The sequence below is a fragment of the Triturus cristatus genome, chromosome 3_2 (genome assembly GCF_964204655.1).
Source record: "Triturus cristatus chromosome 3_2, aTriCri1.1, whole genome shotgun sequence".
Lineage (NCBI taxonomy): Eukaryota > Metazoa > Chordata > Amphibia > Caudata > Salamandridae > Triturus > Triturus cristatus.
This window is the reverse complement of record NC_140584.1, coordinates 109,083,246-109,108,642: the sequence shown is the minus strand read 5'-3', so window position 1 is coordinate 109,108,642 and position 25,397 is coordinate 109,083,246. Positions and strand designations below refer to the sequence as shown.

Here is a 25,397-nt window from a genome sequence, read left to right as displayed (position 1 = left end):
GATGAATTATACGGTGCGCAAACTATAATATAAAGCTCCTCATCCATTTCTCAGAGACTATGAGATGTAATCGATAACCAAAACAGTATCTTGAGGACATTGCCAAGATTTATGCTCTCCTTGTCCAGAGTGACGTGTTCCGCTTACTGTATCAAGACGCGACAGGATATTGAGCTATCCCTAGTCTAAATGATAAAGGGAGGTGTTTTTTCTGCCACTGCAATGTTTCAAGGTGACCAGTGTAGCGGCCCATGACGTCACTCAGCGGTGATGATACAAAATGCATTACAAATGGCTCTGCACGGGGAGGAAACTCACGTGACTTTGAAAATCGCTGCGCAGCTGCCTCATGCTCCTGTTCCTTTCCACCTCGGTCAGCAGATCCACCGACGAGAGGTCTAAGATTCGGGAATGCAGTTTCTTAGAGAAAAAAAAGGAGAAAGAAATTGTTCTCAAATGAAAATCCTTCCTATTCAATCTATTATTTTATTTGTGCTGATATAAGGCATTTGTCCCTGTGGCTGTACGGTATAAGAACAATTAAAAAAGAATGCCACATTCTTGGCCTTGGGTTGCAAGTGGATAAAGTGAGGATTTGTGGAGAGGGTATGTGGGAAGGGTAGTGATTAGCAGTAGTGTGATCAAGGGTGTTGTAGACGATCCATATTTCATAGAATTCTATCCAGCGTTTGAGTAGTTTTCATAATTTTTGGGATTCACAAAAATCCTTAGGTGCCCTTATGGATCTCTATGCAAGGTGTAGGTGTCCATGTGGAATCCTCATGCTCTACATTTGCTCCAGAAAACCATTTCCAAGATGTAAATGGGGCCAACTTGTGTAATAGCACATTACTTTCCCTTATTCTTTGACTAGTAAAATATCTTTGCTGGGGGTAAAATCCCTTCCTCTATATCGCATGAAAAACACATTTTGATCTTTATCCCCCATTTGCACGCCTACTCCATTTTTCACAGACTCATTAACTGTGCAGATGGGGCAGAAACATACACTGGGAAGGTGTGTGACTAAATACAAAGTTTCAATTGTATTTGTGTTTACTGCATTCCCAATGACCACTCCTCTTCCTCTACTTAGGGAACACTTATGTTTCAACTCCTAAACTAAAACACACTGCAGCAAAACCCTGCATAATGGCAGATTTTCTGTGGTGGTGCGTTACAATGTCACAAATAATTATCTGCAGAACTGGATCCTTTGAATCTGGATAAGGAAGTTATGGCTACCATTGGCTTTATAGGCACAATAATGTTGAACTAAGGAGCTATAAGAAAGGATGTGACTCTGACCCAAGGTTAGGAAGGGGGTAAGGGCCTACGCAAAACATTTTCAATTTTTTTCACGAAAGGAACCATTAACCAATTGAAACAAGCACTGGCAAAACCAATATGCCTCGGTTTAATTTGTTGCTGTATGTAGAGAGTTGTTCAGTTGTGAAGAATTCCCTCATGCGGTTCAGTGCAAGCATTTGAGTGGATGCTGGTCACTTTCAGCCTGTGGTTGAATGAGGCAGACCTAAAGTCCACTCTATATTGTAAGCAATAGATTTGTCAGTTGTGCTCTTAAACCTAACAAGCTTTGGCAAAGCCAATAGGTTTTGTGTATTCAAACTATTTGCTTTGTCAGTATCTTTAATCCATGTTGAACAGCAATGTGGTAGCTGTGCAGCATGGCTGAAAGTAAAAAAAAATAAAGCAGAGTGACGCGGACAGATATGGCCTCTTCATAGCACTTTTTTTCTGGCAGGAACCAAGGCTTGGAGCAGACGAGAAACAATGCTGAAGGGGGCAGGAGGGGGCAAACAACAATGAGGAAGGGGTCAAGCAACATCACGGAGAGGGAAGGGAGAGTAGAGTGGAAAGTGACATCATGGAGTGAAGCAGGAGGGTGCGAGCTGAGGATTAGAAAAAATGTTTTATGACACGCCCAGCGCTGGGCGCATCACAGTGCTTTTTTTCTGGTGGGACAGGAAGGTGGTAGGGGGCAAGCAACAATGGTGAATGGGAGGGTTCAAGCAATTGGATGGAGAGGGCAAGCAGTGGATCGGGAGTTTGCCAGCAACATCACTGAGAGGGACTGGAGTGTGGGAGGGGGGAAGCAACATCAAGGAGCGGTGCAGGAGGGGAAAACCAACATCACAGACAGGGACGGGCGGATAAGAGGGAGTGAGCAACAACACAGAGAGGATGACAAGGGGCAAGCAACAACATGGAAAGGGGCAGGAGGCAGCAAGGAATGACCCAGAGAGGGTGAGAGGGGACAAACAGCATCACAGAGAGGGACAGGAGTGGAGAAGCAGCACAAAGAGAGGGGCTGGGAGATGTTAAGGGGCAAGCAACATCACAGAAAGGAATGGAAGGGGGGTGTTCCAAGCAACAACACAGAGACAGCGGCGAGAGGGGCAAGCAACAACACTGAGTGGGGTGAGAGGGTGGAAGGGGGCAAGCAACCACAAGGAGAGGGACTAGAGAATGGGAGCTGGAAGCAACACCGCAGAGAGGGATGGGAAGCTGGGAGGAGGCAAGCAACTTCCCGGAGAGAGGTTAGAGGGGACAAGCAATATCACGGAGAAGGGCAGGAAGGTGGGAGGGGCAAGAAGCATCACAGAGAGAGACGGGTGGGTGGAGGGGTACAAGCAACATCATGGAGAGGGATGGGAGGGGGCAGGCAACATTTTGGAGAGGGAGGGGAGGATGGTAGGGGAAAAGCAAATGCACAGACAAGGGTGGAAGGGAACAAGCAACATTATTGGGAGGGTGGGAGTGGGCAAGCAACAGCTCAGAGAGGGTCGGAAGGGAGACAAAAGCACAAGGGTTAAGAGAGAGTGACACGAGATATAGAAGCACATGGGTGAGGCTGCCTCCAAACACATGCACTCTTATGGAGTGCTTCCAGAGAAAGAAAAAAGTTGCAAAAAAGCGCAAGCAGTGGTAGGATACATTCTCCAGGGAGGGTCAAAGAGATAAAAGAGAAAGTGATGACGAAAGGCAGGCACTTACAAGATAGAAGCAAGCAAATGAGAATGACAATAAAGCCAACCAATGGTAAGCAATGGGTGGACTCTACACCCCCGGTAAGCTAACAAAATGTCTCTCAAGCAATTGTGCATGTGTTGGCTCAGGCAAGACCTAAAAATGACACAAACCTTTAAAAGCAAAAGGGTGCCCTTTCCATTTTTTGAGGCTTAGGTAAAACATTCAGAATGCAACAGTAAGAATGAGGTTCTGAACAATATAAATCAAGGACTCAATGAGGTGACCATGTGAGGACAAGCGTAAAAAGTGTCATAAAGGCAGCATTTACAAAGCAATCAAAATGTTAACCTTGTTATACTTAGAAGACTCTATGACCAAAGTGAATGATTGTAAAGCTGACCCTAATTCGAAACAGCATTGATCTTGCACAGTCCTTTCTTGTGCTCATTTTAACTCAAAGTCATTAATGTCATCTGTTAGGAACAATTAATGTGAATGGAAAATAATTGCATTAGGGAGCTTGGGACTCAGAATTGTGTGCATTAATATTCGCATGCTGTTCAATTATACACGCAGCTCTTTATTTCAGTTTTGCTTGGAAGGTCTGCTAAATGGGTGCCATTTCCCTGTATTAATCTGTCTACTAATTACCAGGGCTTTTGGAGTGCATTAGGCCTGATCTGTTTAATTGCAAATACAATAAAACTCATGACTTATGTAAACAGCAGTGCTGTCTGACTGATAAGTTTAAGAAAGAGTTTGCACTTGTAATCTTGGTATCTCGGATCACCTATCATTGCATACATTTATATAGGTGCCAAAAGAGGAATGAAAAGGAACTGGGTTGTGCCGAAGTCTGTGTTTGTGCTTTCAACTGAAGCTTTACTCAGTTTCCAGATGTTTGCCCACCCAGCATCATTTTCATTCAGTGGTGGCTCCTCCACCAAGGCGGAGGTGCGTCGCCCCAATGCTTTGCAGCAGTGAAAGAAAGGAAAATAAAATAATTACTTGATGTTATTATCATTTTATTTGTTCCTACTGCAGCAGCATGGGGGCGGAATGGGGCTGCTTTGCTGACAGAGCAGGGGAGGAGTGGTAAGCACACTGAAGTGAGCATGACGCTTTGGCCGGCAGTCTTGGGCCGGCCAAACTGTCATGCTTACTTAGCATGTTCTCCACTCAGGCTGCATTACAGCCTGGGTGGAGAACATACCCGGGCACCCAGTCCCCGTCTGAGCACCAAACTGCGGCGCTCAGACCAATCACAATGCTGCATTGCAGTGTTGTGATTGGCTTAGGGGAGCCTGTCTGCTTCCTGTTAGGTGGACACGGAGGAGAGACGACCTGGGACAGAGCGTCGAGAAAGTAAGTGTTTTTCAGTTTTTTACATTCCCATGCCCCTGCCCTACCACTCCAGATCCGTGCCGGCCGTCACTGTTTTCATCGTAAACAAGAGGTGCCAAAACATACATAATATCATGCACCCGATGCTTACCCTGATTTGGGAATGTTTGGGCAGTGATTAAAAAATTGGACCTTCAATGCACTCTGTACTCTTGTGGCCACTCCCCCTGTGCTTAATTTGTGCGGGTGGTCTCTGGTGCTCAGCACCTACACTTAATTGGTTTCCGGTGCTTGGCACTGGCACTTAATTGTTATCACCACACTTATGACACTCTGCCTCATGGTGGCGCAGCTCATCTAATTTAGAGATAAGCAGAACAACGGTTGGTTATGTATACAATATACATAAAAAAATACTATTTCCTGCCTCTCCAGTTATTACTTTAGCTTTGGGGACCTGGAATAATCTGAACTGTTGCACTTGCAGGCGAGAGAGATAGTTAGTAGTTGTTTTGGTACCATCATTGGCAGCGATGACGGAGCAATGGATGGTGCAAGCTGCGGTGGCCTCCTGGTCACGGGCCTGGCACTTATTATTTTACACATTAAGCACTGCACTCCCATAATATGAAATCTCCAGCCTTCTGACAAAATGGCGACAGAGCAGAGGTCCTGGCTGAGATTGCATAAATATGTCACACTCAGTCTTGATTCGGCCATGCGGCTGCCTTTGTTCTGTGTGTATACATCATTCTGGCAAACATGGCATGCAAGCTTGATGGTATTGTCCAGTGCAGGACTTGTAGCAGTGCTTACTTTGTTAAAAACATAAGTGCCAGGGCCTTTCCTGGAGACCACTGCAGCCTGCACCACCCATTGTTGCTAGCAGAGCTAACAATAACAATACCAACACAACTACTAATCATTGCATGCATACAAGTGTGACATTTCAGACTATTCCAGGCCACCTAAAGCTTTAGGAATGGAATGGCTGGCAGGTATTACTCATTTTTAACGTATACTGAATTACTAAACACTGTTGTGCTCATCTCAAAATCAGACAGACAGGGCTACCATGTGGTGGACTGTCAGTGGCAGTGTTGAGAAACAAGTGCCTGTGCTGAGCACCGGAAAACACCACCTCAATTCAGCACTGATTTGCAGAAAACCATACAAACAATGCAGACAGCAAATAGAGATGCTTGAACGGGCCACAGAACAAATCACCATTTTAAAATATGGCTAATACCCAATATAGCTAAAATGTTTGGTTAACAGATAACAGAGTAAATAGTTATGCAGAGGAGAAAAGAGACAACATATCTCTAATTTCATAATCTACCAAGATGTCATGCTGTATATGAAGTTCCTAAAATCCATAAACTCTGAGCTGTAATTCAACCACTTTTAAGATGAATGAATGAATGAATGAATGAATGAATGAATGAATGAATAAATGAATGAATGAATGAGAATATTTTGTACAGTGCACATCTTCTCCTAGGTGTGTCACCGCGCTGAGGACTGCGGAGCAAAGCAAACTCAACATTCATTCCAGTTACTGAGATAAGAACAGGCAAGTTTTTAGTTTCTTATGAAAAAGTAATTCAGTGTCCATGATCCGAAGGTCGACAGGAAGCTGATTCCAAGTCTTAGCTGCCAGAAAGGAAAAGGAGAGCCCCCTTCCACCCTTCCTAATCCACTGTTACTTTTTCTGTGCTTTCATACTTCAACATAACTTATTTAACTTTCCTGCCTCGAGATCTAGAATTGCGATATGTCCCTCTTTAATTTTGCAACTGTAATGCTCAGAAATTGCTATCAGGATTGGTGGTTTCTCAATAATCAAAAGGGTTCAGTGGCCATTCCAATCATATCTTGAACTACTATAACAGATTTTACGCCTTGGCCCCAGAAAATGTAGGCCAGCACTGAGAAGCCATTGTCACACCGACATTTCAAAGGTATATGAGTTCATTGCTGGAGGTGGGGGGTTGTGTGTCTCTTAAAGCCACAATAACGACATAGGCAATTTTAGCACATTGGAACAATAATTAGAGATGTTTATCTGGTTGAATAACCAATGACTATACATATATGGCAGGCCGATACATTATCATTTATAATCCTGCCTGCATTGTCTTATGAATGATGTAACCTATAAAGGAAATTTCAATTTACAGGCATAATATTCCTGGATATTACATTTAACAATCTGATAGAAACAGATGAGAAATTGATTGTGCAATGTTCCCTTCCATATGGAAATGACATGCTACTTATAAATGAACAGGGTCATTCTAATTTCACATCACCTGATTGAATATTGTTATACGAAGATTGATCCACAGATGATGTTGATGGCGAATAAAGTTACTCAAGCGTAGACTTGATACAATTCTGATCACAGTGATTCAATACCTGTAAATGCAGGCCTTGGTTGGCCTGTAGACTCAATGTAACACATGTTCATGGTTTCATTTGTTTACCACATTGACTATGGCAGTGGTGACTAATATACACAAGCGCTGAAGGCATGTCAGATTTTCAGGAAAATTATTTATTATGACAATGATTTGTATTTAAATAAATTTACATAAATGTGCATATTATTAGGATAACCCACCAGTGTGACATGGCTGCATCCCTTGTTCAACAACGCTGAACATACGAAAATGAGGCATTTCCAATGTTCGTCATTATCCAGAGTTGATTGTCCACCATCAGAAGGAGATGCTGACACGCAAATGTATAGATACACCCTAAAAATAGATGCGTTCATCTGGCAGGAGCATTGAATGACGAAGCCTTCATGGTACCAAATCACTCAAATGCCGAGCAGTCATGACGCCACAGCCGATACGGAGCCCGATCACCATTTTTAGACTTCCTATGTATATTACTCCATCTAATGCTCGCCATTACGTATGCCCCAAGTATATAAATTAATCTATTTCTGGAGATCATAAAAATATCAGAATTACAACTTAGGGTGGACGAAGACTGCAGTGCATTGACCATCCAACATAATGTGAAAGATATACTTTGTGTTGATGGCTGGTAGACTCGAGGATATTCACTCCACTACAAGACACAAGCTTGTTTGTCGGTGAGTTGACCTTACTCGAAAAACATTTGTTTTTGGATCTATATTTGGATTGTTAAGACGATAACACTGGAGTCAATGCTGCTATAAACATGCTCCAGTGTACAGACAAATCATCTTGTGGAGGCAAATTTATGAAGGTGGTTCGCTTCAAAATGAAGAACATCTAAGGCATTTTTAGAAACAACGTTGGGGTCAGTGCTAAGATGTCAACAATGCAGAACCATAAAATACACAACTAGGAAACAGACGTACAGTATTGTATTGTATTGTGTGGTATAATTTTTACAGAGCTTAATATCCCTGATTGGGTGGTGAAGCGCTCTAAATTTGCATCAGGTGCCTGGACGCCATTTTGGACTGCATGCTTGATAAAGGTGTTGGTTGTTGTGTGGCCTGTATGACAAGTGGAGTGAGTGAGGTTGGTGAACGTTCTCTAAACACAGTGAATGAGCCAATGCACGCTTAAACATGAAGTGCTGCTGAGTGTGAAATGCCGCAGCATTGAAGCATTTAATTAATGTTTGTACCGTGGTCTGTATCACAAAGTAGCAGCCGACATCATTCTGGATAAGTGGGTCCACAAATAATATACTATAGAGTCTACTAGGAGTAAAAGAGACCCTGCTGTTAAGCCGTTATGGGGGATTGTAGGACTCCACCCAGGAGCGACAGACGGACAGCCCTGCAGGCACTGTCACACAGCCAGAGAATACTGAAAGGAGCAGAGCAGTAGGGGAGCACCCATTAACTTATAAGCATTGGCAATGCCAATAGGTCTGACTTTAAATGAATGCTCTAGGGTAATGCGAAGCATTAGCAGTAAAAAGCATAGAATAATTTTAGGAGAAGCTTAAAAGGTGAGGTGACAGTTGCACTGTCAAGCCAGACCTAAAAATCCATGTAGGTTTATGACCGCTCTCCTCCCATCTGTGCTGCTAGAGAAAAACAACATAAATTATCTAGTTATCTAAGAGACATTATAGCATTACAATGTGTGTGCCCATGAAAATCCATCCTCAGGCACCTGGATAAATAAGATGCTCACAGCTGCGTGGAGGGAGCCTTTTTGTGAACGCGCAAAACTTCTGCCAAATCAAAAGGTACTTCTGTCTCCCAACATGTAGGCAGGGTCAAATCTCCTCTCTAGTGATACCCACAAAACTGTCTGGCGACAGTTCGCACTGTCAAGCCAGACCATGGCCAGCTATTGCACGAGGATGAGTCCATCAGGAGTGGCAGGGAGCAACTCGCTGGAAAGGGAAGTACAAATTAAGTTGCCATTTATGTATAGCCTCTGAAATTGCCCAGGAAAGGTGCTAGCCTGACTCCTTGGTGTGGATGGTAAGTGAAGTGACGAGAGAGTTTAATTTTTGATCCTGTGGAAGGCTATGGACAAAGTTGTGGGAGAATGCAGGACATGGAAGTATAGATGGATAGCAGACAGGGCAGGGGTTCAGGCCTCAGCTATAAGAGATAACAGGCCCAAATATGACAGAAACTCTTAATTTTTCTGAGGCTTACCTGGCTACTCAAATTAGATGCTTCGTGAAAGGATGCTAAAAAGACTCAGGCATAGGAAGGGTGGAGCAACCAAGTGGTGCCACAGTCCCAGAGGGCGAAGCATAGGTGTGTCACAGATGTGAAGCGAGGACAAGAAAGCAAAGTTCAAGTCATATGATTGGGTTTGAGTGACATGACTTGAGGGAGACAATAGTGTGCAGAAAAGTGGTAGTTTAAACGTAAGACACTATGAAGCGGTCCTAAATACATTTTAAACAACTAAGAGTGCATAAACAAACATTTTAAAAACTGATCAAGAATGGGCGCTGCTGATATAAAGTTTTGGGGATTAAAAAAATGTATCTAAAACTGACATCTTATTTAATTCACCTAGGGTATGGCAGCAGTATGTGTTTTTTTATATTTAATGCTCACAATGTAGGGCTCCAGGCAAAGCCTTGTAAACAGGGACACTGGAATTATGCTATTGTGTGGCCGTGAGGTTTTTGGCACAATTATAGGTTTGCCGCATTTGACACATAATCTAGCAGCTGCTGCATAATCTGCGGATTAAAAAAAAAAATTCTAGCTCTAACGGTTAAAAAGTTATTAAAAACCTAGTGACACGTTTTGCCGCTCAGTGGCAGGCTTTTCGCAAATCTTATCAGGTCACCTGTTTTGTTGCTTATTGCTATATATGGATGGTAAACTGGTACTAATGAGGAGCAACCAGTGTCCAGACAGTGTAAAGAAGGGTAAAAATGGCAAAATAATGAAGTAATACCATCACAAAATGTGGCGCATAATGCCGCATTATTTGCATTTTCTTGATGCATTATTTTCTAATCCCTGTTGCATAATTTGTCCCTCCCCTTTCGCACAATTCTAGTGGCTCACTAGTAAGCACTATGTATCCGGTATGGTAAACAACGTTTACCACGAATCTTTTTCCTCACAGGGAATCACAACGCGGTCGTTACAACGACCACGTTGTGATTCCGCATACCATTACTCCGCAAGTCGGAACAACGACATGCGGAAGGGGGGGAGGTGTTGAATTTAAAATCCAACACCTTCCCTATTGTCCGCACAGACTGGAGTTGGAATAGAAAATTATACTATTCCAACATCCAGCGCCCCCCCCCCCCCCCCTCCGCAAGTCGTTGTTCCGACTTGCGGAGTAATGGTATGCGGAATCACAACGCGGTCGTTGTAACGACCGCGTTGTGTTTCCCTGCGAGGAAAAGGAATGCGGGATAACAACACACACTCATCAGGTATTGTTGCCGATCGTGCTTTGCATATGCTGTGCAAAGAGCACAATAATGTGCAGTATTTTCTGAACTGTGCATAGCGCACGACCACCTTTATGCTGCTGGTTTCTAGTATGCCCATTTCATATACTCTTTATGTACTGCTTCATTTAGTGTACAGAAGGCTACAAAAAGGCAATATACATTTTGTTTAGAGAGCTCTGAGACAGGTTGCGGTTTATACAGTGGCATCCCCTCCGCTAAGGCAGAGGAACGTCGCCCCACTGCTCAAAAGGACTAACACCATTATCTGTTTTGGCACTCTTATTGTAACAAAAGTGGAATATGATATACATTTTAATTAATCATTCGGCAGGGTTCAATTTCGGTTTTGTAGTTGTTCTGCATATGATGGCTAAATAGCCTTACTTTTAAGTGAGTTTGTTTTGATCATGCACAATGTACTGAAAGTCTAACAGTGAATGCTTAACAAAGGCTGCAGGATTACGTATTTAATGATACTTTCAATACAATCAGCTTTTCTGATTTATTACTTTTCCATTTTTTACAGTTCAGCTGGGAGACTCAGAAAAATTAGTATGCCTCATATGCTGTTTCTTCAGATTTGCATAATTGTTTCCCTGCAGCTTTATCCCAGGAGTTGTTTTTACGCGATGAAAGCTAACCCCAGAACAAGAAATATTTATAGTACAATGGAGAAGCAATCGGTGCCAGTTAACTATGGCCCAAACATCACCTATTCACTATAAACCAGCCCTTTCCAAACTGTGGATCGCGACACCCTGGTGGGTCGTAAGCTGAATTGCGGTGGGTTGTAAAAGTCAGAACAATACACAAAGCTGCCTTGAAATCCCTGTTTTTAACTTGTCACATGTGTGGTGATTGAAAGACATCGGTAAAATGTCAGACTGCTTTATTCTTTTAACATGGGGATTGGTATTTACTTTTCTTTCTCTTGACTGCAAAGTAAGAGGAGTTTTCGAAAGTGAATTATGTGACAATGTAGGATGTTATTTTCCGAAATGCACAACATTTAAATACCTGTAAATAACCTGTATGCATCCAGTAGTTAGCAAATCAAAAACGTAACACTTTTTCTTAAACTCTGAAGTGTGGTGGAAACAGAGATTTCAATAGGGTAAAATCAGATCAAGACATTTACTTGGTGATGCACACATGATAAAGATTCACAGAAATCGGATTTCCATGCATCATGAATTCTGAGGTATATAGTATTATAAGCAAAACTGTATGTCTGTGCACATTTAGTGGCCATTTCAATAGAAAATGTGCAGTCTGTAAATGACAATGCGCTACCACACAATGCTTTAGTTACAGTAAAGAATCGCTCTGCCTCATGTCCATTAAGGGTAGGTGGGTCGCACACCTCTGTTCCTCTAAAAAGTTTGGCAACCACTGCTATAAACTATTAAGCACAAATCCATCAACCTACAAGACTTTTGACAAAGTATTCAGTTACATTCTACATAAAGTTGAGGATTAATGGCTGACTGCAGAATAAGCATTACTGTAAAGAAAACAACAAAGGTTGCAGTATATAGGGTTTGGAAACATGGAGCACTTCTTGTTTCATACTATACTTAGACACAATCTGATGTGCTTTATTTGTTCTGCTTTTCATATTAATATTGCTATTTTCAAACTATAATCCACAATCTGAAGTGCATTCTGGTACTTTTAGCTGATAAGCATTATTCTGTCATTCATCAATACTTAATTTATCGCCCCCTATAACTGGAATGCTGAATTTGTGCAGCAGCTGCTCAACCGAATGAGCTATCTTTCAACACGTTAATACTAGCTGAAGATTGCAAATCACACACTGAGAATGTCTACTTTATTTGAATCCTATAGATGTGCTTCATGTTATAATGAAATTATCATGCGAGGGAACTAACGACAAACTGGTAACTAGTAATAGGCGGTGCAATGCAAAAGGGTGGAGTTTCATCACGGGTCATAAAGATCCGTTGTATAATCAGCCGGACTGGGAACCGAAACCGGCCCTAGGAAACAGCTCGGCCAGCCCCCAGGGGGTTGCTAGTTGGATGCACAACTCCCATCTCACCACGGCCGACTTTGTTACAGGGTGCTAATATTCCAGCCCCCGGTAACAAAAACGGCCCCCCATGGGTCCAAAGCCATCCCCACCCTGGCGGCCCACCGGGGTAACGCCTGGTGCCCGCTATGGTCAGTCCGGCCCTGGCTGTACACAACTGCAGGATAATATGCAGCTAACAAGGCAGCCCCACCACAACATATAATAACTGTGGATTTATGCCTACTTCACATTCCACAGGCTTGTTTCAGTGTGCCACAGTCAAGTCAGGCTGACACCGCCAAATCCAGTGAATTAGCGGCTCAAGCACAGAAAAAGGCTGAAAAGAGGAAATCATAAATCTCCCGGGGTGTAAATTGTGAGGTATTAGGCAGACATCTAATGCATAAACATAAATTTTCCGTGTAATGCATCCATGTTCTTCTGAGGCAGTATTCCAGTTTTTACAGCATAAACCTGGAATTACTCACTCGTGAAAAATCCCCCAGGACTTATTAATTTCTACATAATGGTTAGAAGGAAAGTTCCACGGGAAAATGCAAAGCAATCATTTTTGATGTGTAGTTGCATTTAATAACTCTATCGCTTCGAGTCTTACAGACTTGTTAAACACTTGTTCGGGTTTCCATTACCCGTTGGCTGTGTGGTTGAAATAGAGGAGGGACACTTGAAAAAAACAGAGCCATTTTGTTTTCCGTGGGTGATCAAATAAGCAGGAAGAATGTTGCCCTTATCTACATTGTGTGTACCACAGATTCTTAAGAAACCTCTGGTTAATGCAGTCAACTTCATTTATTTTAAATATCAAAAACTATTCTGCTGTTTTACCACAATTTCACACAGCTTAGTCATTTAGGGTAACACGCACCGCTTTCTTCAAATTCATCAACGCTCTACAATGTACAAAAAATACCAATGGTACTCATATATTTCACAAATCAAATTTGCTTGTTTCTTCATTTTACTCCTCATTTACTGCCATTTTTTTCACTTTCACATCAATATTCGATTATTCCAAGTTTACATGCTTCCAGAATATGCTTCATTCTGCTTTTTTCTATGTTTCTCATTATACAGCCTTTGACATCCCACATATATGAGTGCCCATGCAATACAAAGAGAATAAGTTAAAAGGTGCTATTGTAAAATGGTCCAATATTGCATCTAGTGGCACAGGTAACATTATAAAACTTAAAGGTGACTGCTGAGTGGTGTTTGCACATTTTACCAGAACCCTATTCTGCACAAAATGGACCATATTGCACATTTTCTATTAAAGATATTTTATATTACTTGTTTTTTTTGGGGGGGTAGTTAAGCTTGCAAAAGCTGTTTTCTCCAAAGTGTAGCTAAAATGGGCATTGACTGGCACTAGAATGTTTCGTATTTGTTTAGCTCTCAAGAAAAAATACTTGATAAAACAATGAACAATGGTGAGGGGGCAGTGAAATTATGTGATTCTGTGGATGCAGCCTTTACTGAGTAATTAAAGACTTACTGCATTTGCCACATAATTTGCATAATTTTCAGATTTCCCAAAAAAGGTTGTTTCTCACTCAATTGGATGAAAATAATGGGGAAATAATTTGCATTTGTGCCGCACAAGTTATGTACCTTACTGCATAGTTTGGTCCTCTACTCTGGGTAATCCCTGTGGTATAGCTCTGCAGCCTGCCTTTGTGCTGGCAACACATCATGTGTTTTCTTTTTCTTCCTAACTTAACACTGCTCTTCTTTTGAACATTTTGCCTATTTGAGTTGTACCCATTTCTGTAAAACCAGTTAGCAAGTTGTTGTTGCTCAAAGGTTCTAGGTTTTATACATCTTATCCGGGGAACTCTTTGAGGCAGGCTTACATCATGCAAAAGGGACTGAGTTTGTACCGGATGACCACAGGAGAGTCTTTGAAATAGATGTTGCAGCTTTGATCATGCTATACCCCTCTAATGCTTTCAACAATTTTGGCTGTGACATTCTTCTCAAAAGTCAGTGCATGATGGCTGTCTTGGGCACACTTCTGGATGGGACTTGTACCTTTCTGAAAAACTGAGTTCAGGCTACTCCTCACCCTATTATTCCTACGAATTTCTGCCCCTAGTTTGAGAGGATACTAAGTTTTTATGGTTTCTGCAGTTCCGTTCAAAGTTTTTGCGGCATCTTTTGCTTCCCTTATTCGTTCATTTGGGGTAGGCGTTTCACCTACACTGAAGACCCCCATATTCTGCTTCGCCACAAAGGGCATCATTATGATGTCACACACAATTGTACTCACTTTATGCAGGCTATATATGACCGGATAAATTCCAGCCACCTCATACTAGGCTCTAGGACGACGTCATGATTGCGATTGTCCACCCATCTTCCTCTTGCTTGAACCTGTACCTTGTGCTGAGTCACCATGGGTTCCCCTAGTGTTCCAGTGTTTTCTGGACAAACCCTGTGGTTTCTGAGGCACCATGGGTTCCCCTAGTGTTCCAGTGTTTTCTGGACAAACCCTGTGGTTTCTGAGGCACCATGGGTTCCCCTAGTGTTCCAGTGTTTTCTGGACAAACCCTGTGGTTTCTGAGGCACCATGGGTTCCCCTAGTGTTCCAGTGTTTTCTGGACAAACCCTGTGGTTTCTGAGGCACCATGGGTTCCCCTAGTGTTCCAGTGTTTTCTGGACAAACCCTGTGGTTTCGACTAAACCAAGATGTATTACTCGGTGTGGGTCAATGTTAGTCACCTGGTTCCATTTCTCGTGAAGTAATCGCAAAGTTCTTTGGGATCTGGGTGGTAATCTCCATATATTTGGTGTTTATTTGTAAATCTGTTCTCAATTAGACTACAATAAAGCTTTTTATCTTAATTTTCCTGTGTACCCATCATCTTCAACTGGCTCAAAATGCAGAGTCTCGTCTCCTATTTAGGTTAAGCTGCAGGTAGTCCATAGTTGAACAGCTTAAGACTCTGCAATGGATTCCTTCGGCAAAAAAGAACCACTTTCCAAGCTTGCACTTAGCTCATAAGGCCGTATGGGGGTATTGGTTCTGCCAGTCTAAAGACACAGGGTCGATCCTGATGAGCCCACTAACAATAATGTTTCCCGTATAACGAGTGCTCCCATAAATGGTGGGCCCTGGGGTGCGGGAGCCCCTGTCCTGCCGAGGGTCTGGGTGCCCGTCACGGGTTCCATCGGGCCAGGGCAAGCTCACCCGACCTGGCTGGGTTCAGAAGCAGGGACCGGGCCAATGTAGGGGGTGGCTGGCTGACTCCGATCCGCTGCGGAGTAGGAGTTTTAAAATCCCTGTTCTTTTTCCAATTTGGTTCCAACATTTTGGGACTCCGCTCCTTTCTAGATTATGTCCTGTGACTCCTGGTTTGATTGTAAGAAACTGCTGAAAACATACCTTTTGGAACCTTAACCTCCTGCATTGCATGCACCAGTTCACTTCGGCTTTTCAACATCAGGAAGTCTTATTCAGGCATCATTGTGCTTTCCTATAATCGAATCAAACTCTGCTGCACCTTCATTCTTACACCCGGGATTTCTGGCACTAAATAAGTTCACTAGTTTGTAGTATGGGAAGTTTCATGAAAGCTCACAAAGTTGTATCATGTAGACTGCTGACTGCCTTCCAAATCCACACCCCGTGCGAAGCCCTGGAACCACCCTGGTTACATCTCATACATATATATTGATCTATGATTATAAGAGATTTAAATAATCGAAACCAAGCCACACCGAAGCACAGTACCTGTGGAGGTTTCCATATGTACACCTAAATAGAGTAGTTTGGAAATTTGTCAGAGATTTGACCTGTGGTACAGATGTCAAAAATCCTGATTCTATGACTCAGGACCTAGGAATAAGCATTGGTACTCCATTGTATTTTAAAATGTATAAAGCCTGCAAACCCATGAGTAAGCCGCAAAGTTCTGTAATCTACACCAGGTTTCGTAGGCCCAGTTTCCTAGTGCAAGGGTGAATGACTGCTGGCAGAAGCATGTCCTGTATGAAGTTGTTGAAGAAGGTGTATGAGGTTTGGCCATCAACTGGTAACTGCGTATGAGAGAACTGTTAGAGAGTGTGACACTAGATGCAGTTGTATTCACGCAAACATACTTATTATGAAAATAAGGTCAACTTAGGTGCACAAAAAGTTTGTAAACCAGCAGGGGCAGCTCCTCCGTTGGAGCGGAGGAGCGTCGTCCCACTCAAAATCTCCTCAAAACCCCATGAAAAATAAAATGGGAATTTATTACCATTTTATTTTTCATTTTACGTCCCAAGCCAAGCATCAGGAAGGGGGTAGGTTCGCTGCTGAGTGACAGCAGGGAGGAGAGTGGGCTGACTATGCACTTATGGTTAAAGTGCGCATGTCTTTTTGGCCGACTGCCTTTAGACGGCCAGCCACACATGCACACCTGAAACATCTCTAACAGAGTCAGTCCTAACCTGGAGGACCTCCAGGGTGCTGTGGAGCAACGTGTGAGGGCGCTTCCTCCAATCAGGGACAAGCTCCCACAGCATGAGAGCAGAGCCCTGATTGGCCAGAGGAGTTCCAGGTTCCAGCTTCCAGTTCCAGTGGAGGTCCAGAGCGGAGGACATCGCGCTTGCCCGGTAAGTTTTTATTTACTTTTTTTTTGTGTGTGCGGGTGCCTGACCCCCTCCACACAGATGCCAGCTGCTACTGTAAATCGGGTAGCAACTCAAAACAGATTTGAACTAATTCTGACACCAGAAGAAAAAACTGAGCCAAATGCACATAAATGACAAAATACCCAATACAGCAAGCCTTGAATGCAATCTGCCGCGTATGTTTTGTAAGGCCACCACGCAGACAGATGCCTAACATCAATATATCATGTAATATTTTGTTTCTCTCATAAATCCAATGACATTTTTTTCAGCCCTGTCCCAATGATTTTTGCAGCTTCACGCTTTCCTTGTCCATTAACTCCTGGGTTCGGCAGGTAGAACCGAAAATTATCTCGAGGGATTGAGCAGACCTCAATGAGATCCCGGTATTGACAATCACGCTGATCGATGCTGGCTCTTACAGAATTGGAAACTGCGGATCAATTTGCCTATTAGATTCTTTCTCAGTGCTGCCATGATCATTTTATCACACACGCTCCTGCTATCAAATGTAGCTTTATCACTTTATAATGAGAGCAGCAAAACAACTGCACCAACAGCAAGAACTGCCAGAAAGCCCTGCTCTCATTTCCCCAGGAGGTAGGACTTTCCACAGCCCTTCAGCTCACAAAAATCACACCCAATGTTTAAAGCAACAAAGACATCCACTCAGATATAAAGTGGAAACAGTAAAACATAAAGGTAAATAAGTTACCAATTTACTTTCTGTTGGAAGAAGGCAACCAACCCAGTGGAGATGGTGCATAGTGCTCGCCACCAATCATCATCACGGATACTTTATTCGATTTTAAGAAGAAAACCATACAAGTCCCAACAGAAAGATGATCAGAAACAAAATTGCACAGTAAAACATACAAAAATATGAAAACGAACGTAGTTTTACATAAAAACATCAAAAGCCACATCTCGAATAACTTACCCTATCAAGCTGCTCTGTAAACCCCCATAAGAAACATCGCCTCACCTTCAATCCTCTATATAACCCACATGCTGCATCTTTAAATCCAGGTAGTGCCGACTCAAGACATTCATCCTTCCAAGGTCGTTAAGCTGAGCAACACTGAGCTAACACCACCATTTTTGGAGCAGGTTGACACTGTGGTAGCAGAGGGGGTATATATGACGACAATTACTATGGTTTGGTTGTGTATAATTCTTTGAAACACTGAGCCGACTCAAGACATTCATCCTTCCAAGGTCGATAAGCTGAGCACCACTGAGTTAACACCACCATTTTTAAAGCAGGTTGACACTACGGTAGCTGATGGGGTACATATGATGACAATTACTATGGTTTGATTGTGTATAATTCATTCAAACACCGAGCCCGGAGCTTAGGACATAAAGATGCTGAATGCTTGTTTTTTTTTTCATTTGTTAGTTTTATGTTCAACCCCGTGTGAAGGGAGCTCATTACTCGAATCTCCATTTCAGATGAAATAAACGAGCTTTGCGTTTATTGCCGAGTTGAACTACAGCGCCATGATTGTTATGTATTGCCACAACCCAGGTCTTAATGGCATTTTCACCCTGTGGTGGGCGAATCCATCGAAAGCATTCCAGGCCTTCTTCAGGCTATTAAAACATGTGCAGATGTCTGGAAAATTAATACTATTATCTAACTCTAACCTTTTGCCTGCGGGGGGTACAGCGAGGCCAGGCAGCATAGATATCTCAGATCGATACATGGCCCTGAAAGAAAGTGGAAGCACTTGGGGGGGCTTCCGTGTCAATCGCTCGATGCGTCTGCTAAGGATTTTCTTCTGTTTTTAAAGTGAAGTGTTACTTGCTTTACTGTCATTTTTCACGTTGATAAACAGCTGGATCTCTTGCCTGTAACTCTGTTCTGCAGTCTCTTAAGAATAAAATATTTTTAGGCAGAAATTAGAAAATGGCGCCTCATCCCCGTTGCAATTGTCCCGCGTCAGGAAATGGCAGCTTGAAATAAAATCGGAAACAGGGGGCGTGGAGGCAGTGACTTGCTCAATGTGTAGGGAAGAAAAGTGGAAGGCAACGACGGTAGTATTGCAAAGTCACTGATGCCTACAAAAAGCATTTCTTACAAAGGAAGTCTCGCCAATCGCGATCTGCCTAGCCCATGTGCAGGGTGGGGCAAAATATCATTTTTGCATAGGGGCCTTAAAAACTTGTAACACACCTGAACTCCTGCAGATTTTAGATGGGTCAACGCACCTTCCATGATATTGTGGGCAGTGTTTACGGTGCGCCCTCGCCACCCACAGTCCTACTTCTTGCGCACAAAAGGAATGACAAAACTCCACTGCGAAGAGGTGCGAAGCGAGAGTGTTTACTGTCATCATGGTCAACACAGACATAGTGATGGCACTACCGGTTACAGTGCTCTGTGCCACTAACCACTCATGAGACTAAAGGTACCTTTAAATGACCACATGTTGCTTGTCTGTGAGTTGGTTGGCTCCTGGTGCAGGGTGGACATCTGAGACTTTGACAATCCATGCAAATCCTCAACTCAACTCAACATCAAATCAAGCGTGGCATTCACCGGGCACCAGTACCAACGTACGAGATTGGGTACTTAGTTACGGCATCATCGATCCTGGGTGTATCATCTGGGATTCATTGCTCCTAATTGTGTCGCTAACCATGTCTCCTGGTCTTTAAATCCTGTTCATTACAACTATGATACCCCTTTTAATAATGGTGTGAGCACACCGATCTGTCCGCGCCTCGCATTAGTGAGGACATTCCATAGAAATGCTGCATTACCTGCCAACAATCCTGCTGTTGAGCTCATGCCAAGGTGGTCGACAGCTAAACCAAATCCCCTAACCAACTTTTTTCCATTTCTGGAGGAAGATAACAAAGGGACTTAAGTTCCTCATCTTTGGCTGCCACCTGAGGTAAGAATTAAGAAGCAAGGTTATGGTAACGCTTCAGTCTACAGATGGTAAAAGAACTGGGAGGGGCACTGTGTTAACCTCTTCTGTGCCCATGACGAGACTATCTCGTCATGACACCCACCCACTAGGGAATCGCCAGGCACAGGAGGGGGAAAAGGCCTGGCACCCAAAGGGTTAATGAGTCAGCTAGCACCACTGATAATCTTCAGACCTACAAAATGTCCAGAATACTTGCCCTGAAAACCTTTGCAGGCTTCTCGGTACAAATGTCGGTGTAAATATAGGGGGAGAGTTGCTGCATCACACAGTGGCGTAACGAAGGTTTGAGGGCCCCCCCTGCAATGTACACAGAGGGGCCCCCACTCCGCATTTTATCCGGAGGCCTCAGACCGTAGTTCTGTTCTGAGGCGGACCCCTGGAGCTGGGGGGGCCGCCGCACAGCGGTGGATGTGGGGGCCTGTGTTACGCCCCTGGCATCACACTCATTCACCAGGTACAATGATATGGCGTTATTTCCTATATCATAAAGAACTTCACTAGAAAACTGCAATCACGAAAAAACACTAAAAAGTACACCGATTCAATAGGATGAATAATGCTTCAATGAGGCAATCATTCGGGATAACTACTTCCTAAGTTTGTAACTTCCAGATAATCCTCTTTCAGGAGCCTTAGGGCCAAAATATTCAATAAAGTGCATTCCCATCATTTAATTGACCGCTTTTCTAGGGAATCTTGGTCAGGCGCACTCACTTACAATTTGCTTTGTGCATCTGTGCGGTCCTATGTTACTTTTATAACTGTACCCCATCAAAGGACAGTAAAAGTGCCAATACAGCCTCTATATTTTACTGGTCACCTTAACTTGTTAAGGGATTCCTATGGGCTAATTGAAGAAAGAATGAATTCTCTCAAGAATTGGAACATTGGTAAGTATCTATCGGTCCCAGGATCCCTAGGTTTCTTATACGTGAGACAATGTGTCCAGTATAATTTAAGCAACGCATTCTGACTCCCATATCTCCTTGCCTGCCTCTTTCACAGACCCCCACCAGTATTAAAACTCCTTGAAGAAGTCTGTTTTCATAGAGCCTGCTGCTACCAATGAATTAGACAGCGGAGGCATATCCTGCATATCAGAAGATATGACCTCTTGTTATAATATAGCTGAATTTTCCATAGAAGTAGGCAGCACTGAGTGGTCTGCAGTAGCTCGTTCATTTGGGAAACTTCACTTTTACTCCTTTATGTATTTCTTACTCCCAGTCATATCTAGTTCACTATGAGGCAACCTTCGATTAGGGGTTCAGAACCATGTCACCTCCACAGTGGCGCTTCCTCAGCTAAGGCGGGGGAGCATCTCCCCACTGCTGGTTGAGCAGTGGGGAAAAAAATGATAATAACAAGAAGTTATTATCATTTTATGTTCCACTGGGCGGGGCGGGTTGGTGCTGGCTGACGCAGAAGGAGCAGGAGTGGTTTTTACTCCCTCCCTACATGCACATGACACTTTGACCGGCCCTCCAGGGCCGGCCAAACAGTCATGCGTAGTTGGCAAGTTATCCATTGGGCTGTGCAACATGCCCAGCATCCCCAGGCACTGCTTGATTGGCCAAACAGCCCACTCAGACCAATCACGAGGCTGTTCCTGCAGCGTTGTGATTGGCTGGCAGAGTCAGATGCCTGGGTGCTTCCAGTGCAGGCTGCAGACAGCAGCCAGGAAGAAGAAAAGAAGACGAGGAGAGACATGTGGCGGATGCGACGGCCAAACAGGTAAGTTTATTTTTATTTTTTTCCTTCCTGACCCCCCCCACCCCCCCCCCTCCCCCCACATTCGGAGGCAGCCGCCTCTGGCTTCAGACACTGAGGCATCATTCAATAATATGCACTCAATAACTGGATTAGAACATACGTTTTCTTCAGAAAATTTACCTCTGGTGTGGGTGCGGGGGGGTCACAACTGCCAGATAGCAGTAGAAACCATTCAGTATGCAGCTGACCAGTGTCCCTATTATAAAGGGACCTCTAACTACGAGATGGCCACATTCATAAAGCCTCGGATGACACAAAACATGGACCTCCCTTAGAATGACCAACATAACTCTTGAACAAAGAGATGAGGCTAAATCAAATATAATAAAGGTTATTGTTGTGCTTTAGTTTGAAAATATGGTGCACTAGTTGCTTCCTTTGTCCCCAAGAAAAAAAGGTTTACGTGTTGGTCCATAATTCACTCTCGAAGTTCACTTCTAAAGTCAGAGAAGCTTTTTTGAGCTTCCCTAGTGCTACATTATTCTCCCTCCGAACACTATGAAGACACCCCCTGCTTTTAACATGAAAGGGAAAAGGTTGGTTCTCTTACTTATATTTACTTGGAGAGACCTTTCTGGACGTCCATCTTAGAATATTAAAACAATTTGGTTCGGAAATCCAACACCTGGTAATTTGTTTTATGATACAGATGTGGTAATTATCAGTGAGAAGATCCCCTTTGATTGTGAGTTTTGGCCCTCAAAATGAGGGATAACTGAAGGGCCTGGTGCTTATGCCACAGAGAGTGTGCTATTTATCATGTGCAGGGCTCCTTTCGGATGTTGACCCTCTACACAAGGGATTAACTATAGGAATCACTGTGCACTGATTTCTGTAGTTTCTTCCCACATTCATCATTCACGTTTCAGTCATTTCTTCTTGGTGAAATGTGAAGGGGTAATTACTGGATGTTGGTCTTTCCCACAAGGTTGTAATCCTGATTTGGGTGGAACCGGCTGTTTATGGTCGAATCGAGATCACAACAGGACTAGAAATGAGCCCTTGTCAACTTCAGTTCAATCAGAATTGGCCGGCCAAGCAATAGTTCTTCATATATCCAGTCTGTGTTTGTAGGAACTAGTGTCTCCCCTTTCGAAGTGCACTTGACTCCTGTGTTTCTGCAAATTTGACCTTCATTTGTGGCCTGGTATACCACATAGTTGAACAACCTGGCTTCTAAAGGCGGTACTGCTGATGTCACAACCGTGCGCAACAATGTTTGAAGTTCTCACGGTTCAGGTTATGGTCGGTGATGAACCCAACAACACGTTTTATGGGGGCAGCATGGGCAAGTTGCTACATGAGGGAAAGAAGACATTGGTGATTGGCATTATTTACATCCCTATGTATAGATGAGGACACAGCACGTGATATTTTCTAAGGATTTCGTAGACGTCCGCTGCTTGCATACAGGAGTGGGTTACACATACGTACTACTAATATAAAATAAACAGATGAGATGTGGGCCTTTGTGTGATCTATACCTCCATGGTTTCCCTCCCAATAAATGAATTTATTCCACAGGAGATCAGGTCTGAAGCCGTGCCGTCACAATGTGATTTGTGGTTCTTTCATTTACTATCCACTGTCATGGTTCAGACATTACATTACAAGGTTCATGTCATGTTTTATTGAGATGATTTTATATTTATATGCACTGTATTCTTTCATGGTTGTTTCTGTCAACCGAAGAAAGATTTTATGATGACGATGATGAGGTTCATGTCAGTCGCTAAGAACAATTGCACAGGGTGTTGAGGGTGGAGGTCTTGCTGTTCATTACTGGGCCACACAAATGAGGACATTACCTATAATACAATGATTTTAGAACCAACGCTCTTCGTTAAACATAAGGTGATTGGGGTACTTTATATGGTTAGACAGACACTGCTTATAAAAGACAGGGGAGAGCCCGCAAGGGTTTATGTCAATATGTATTGCACTTTGCCAAAGGTACAGTGAGTAGTACAGAGTGACCGTGGCAGCAACATTATGACACCAGTAATGCCAGCCATAAACAATGCACTTGGCTATGACCCCTACCAAAGCAGGGTGTCTCTTAACCCCTTCAGTGCCCGCCCCTTTCCCCGCCCTGTGCCGGCGCTTTCATTAGCGGGCGGGGTTTATGACGAGCTGGTCTCGTCATGGGCACAGCGCAACCGCGGCCCATGACGAGACCAGCTCGTCATAGGCATTGAAGAGGTTAAAGAGGATGGTCATAGTCTATTAATAGATGAGTGTGCACAAATGTACAGCAGGGAAGAAGCAGGTGCCCACCTTGTTATCAATAGCGCACAAAGATTAATTAAAGATGTCGCACTTATGTCACTCTGGGGCTTGATTGTAAAGCTCATATTTAATTCCAGATGCTCTGGATGCCCTTGGCCTTCACAGAACCACACACATACCCCTGTTTCTAGCATCAACCCCGGTTCTGGTTAGCGATCAAGGCAATTTTGGGAAATTAAAATGGACGCTAGGCAAAGGGTAGGAAATATACGGTGTTGCGGCACACTGCACACATCATTCCATTTTGATCAGCGAATCACATTTTTCCATTTATATCATGAATTGTTTGCTACCACGAAAGTTAGAAGGGATGGGCATGTAAGGGTTAAAAGACTAATGGCCTCCTCGGTTACAGGAGGGGACAATGTGTGCTGATCTTATCTTGAGAGACAGGATTTCACATCCTCAGCAAAGTCAACAGAGAATTTAGTCAATAGGGTCACAGCCTTTTGAGTCAGACCCCGGATTTTGGCAGTATGAAAGTGATCATATCTGAAGGCAGGCAATATGAGGAAGGCTGGAGTGCATTAGTAAAATTCAATACAAAAAGCCAGGGTCACTTGACTGGGTGCTTCAAATTTCAGCTCAGATCAAATCTCACTTTCTCAACCAACCCTCGCGCCTTTCCACGCGGCCTGTGCACGCAGGGTCCCTTACAGCTGAGGGGTTTGTTTTAAAACAGTGTGCAAATTTGTATAAACTCACATACTAAAAAAGGATATCGACAGGTGAACTAGGCAACTTCTTTCTGGGAGGCTACAATTGCGGCTATCAATGGTCATTGGCTCGAAGAATTGAAAAAGATCACACATCCTTTGCCAGTAAAATGCTTTCCATAGGCACTCGGAGAGTATTGCGACAACAATCTGTTTCTGAAACGTCCATAGTTTTACAGCCCTTATTTCTCCTGAATAGCTGTGTCCAACTCCAACTGACACTTCTGAGCACTTGATTTGAATTCAAAATTCCTGAAATGGTCTCGAATAAAATTAGCAAAGGAATCACAACTACTTTCACCCTGTTCCAATAGCATTGCTACAATGTGACATGTGTTCCCGGAAAGGAGGTGCTCAAACAGCAAAAAAAAAAAAAAGGAAATTTAAAAATGAACGGAACGAAAATGTAAATTAAAAAAAAAAGCCTTCTAATATTTGGCTAATTTGAAGCTATGAGTGACCAGGACGTCATGTGGCCACGATAGACGGCAATTTTCAGCATAGAGCTAAATATCAAATTAATAAACGCTCCCCGTGGTTAAATCCCGCAATCATACCGTAAAAACAATGACCACTACCGGAAATTCATAGCGAACGCATTATACAGGTTTTATTTGCTCAATAACTACCCCCGCGGGTAACTCGTTTATCTGCTCGCGATTTAACAACACTCGCGCTTTATCATGTAAATGAGTGACATTAACCAGTCGACGACTTTTGTTTTCAAAAGCCCCAAAAAGCTGATAAAAGAATGAT

General features: G+C 43.2%; 1 protein-coding gene across 1 annotated transcript in view; it reads right to left on the bottom strand.

Annotated features, from left to right (window-relative positions):
- Positions 1–25,397, bottom strand: part of NCKAP5 (NCK associated protein 5) — a 704,458-nt gene that overhangs the window by 127,733 nt on the left and 551,328 nt on the right. The window contains exon 9 of the mRNA XM_085647329.1: positions 319–420. Within this exon, the coding sequence (XP_085503455.1) occupies positions 319–420 (102 nt within the window). The remainder of the gene's footprint in view (positions 1–318; positions 421–25,397) is intronic.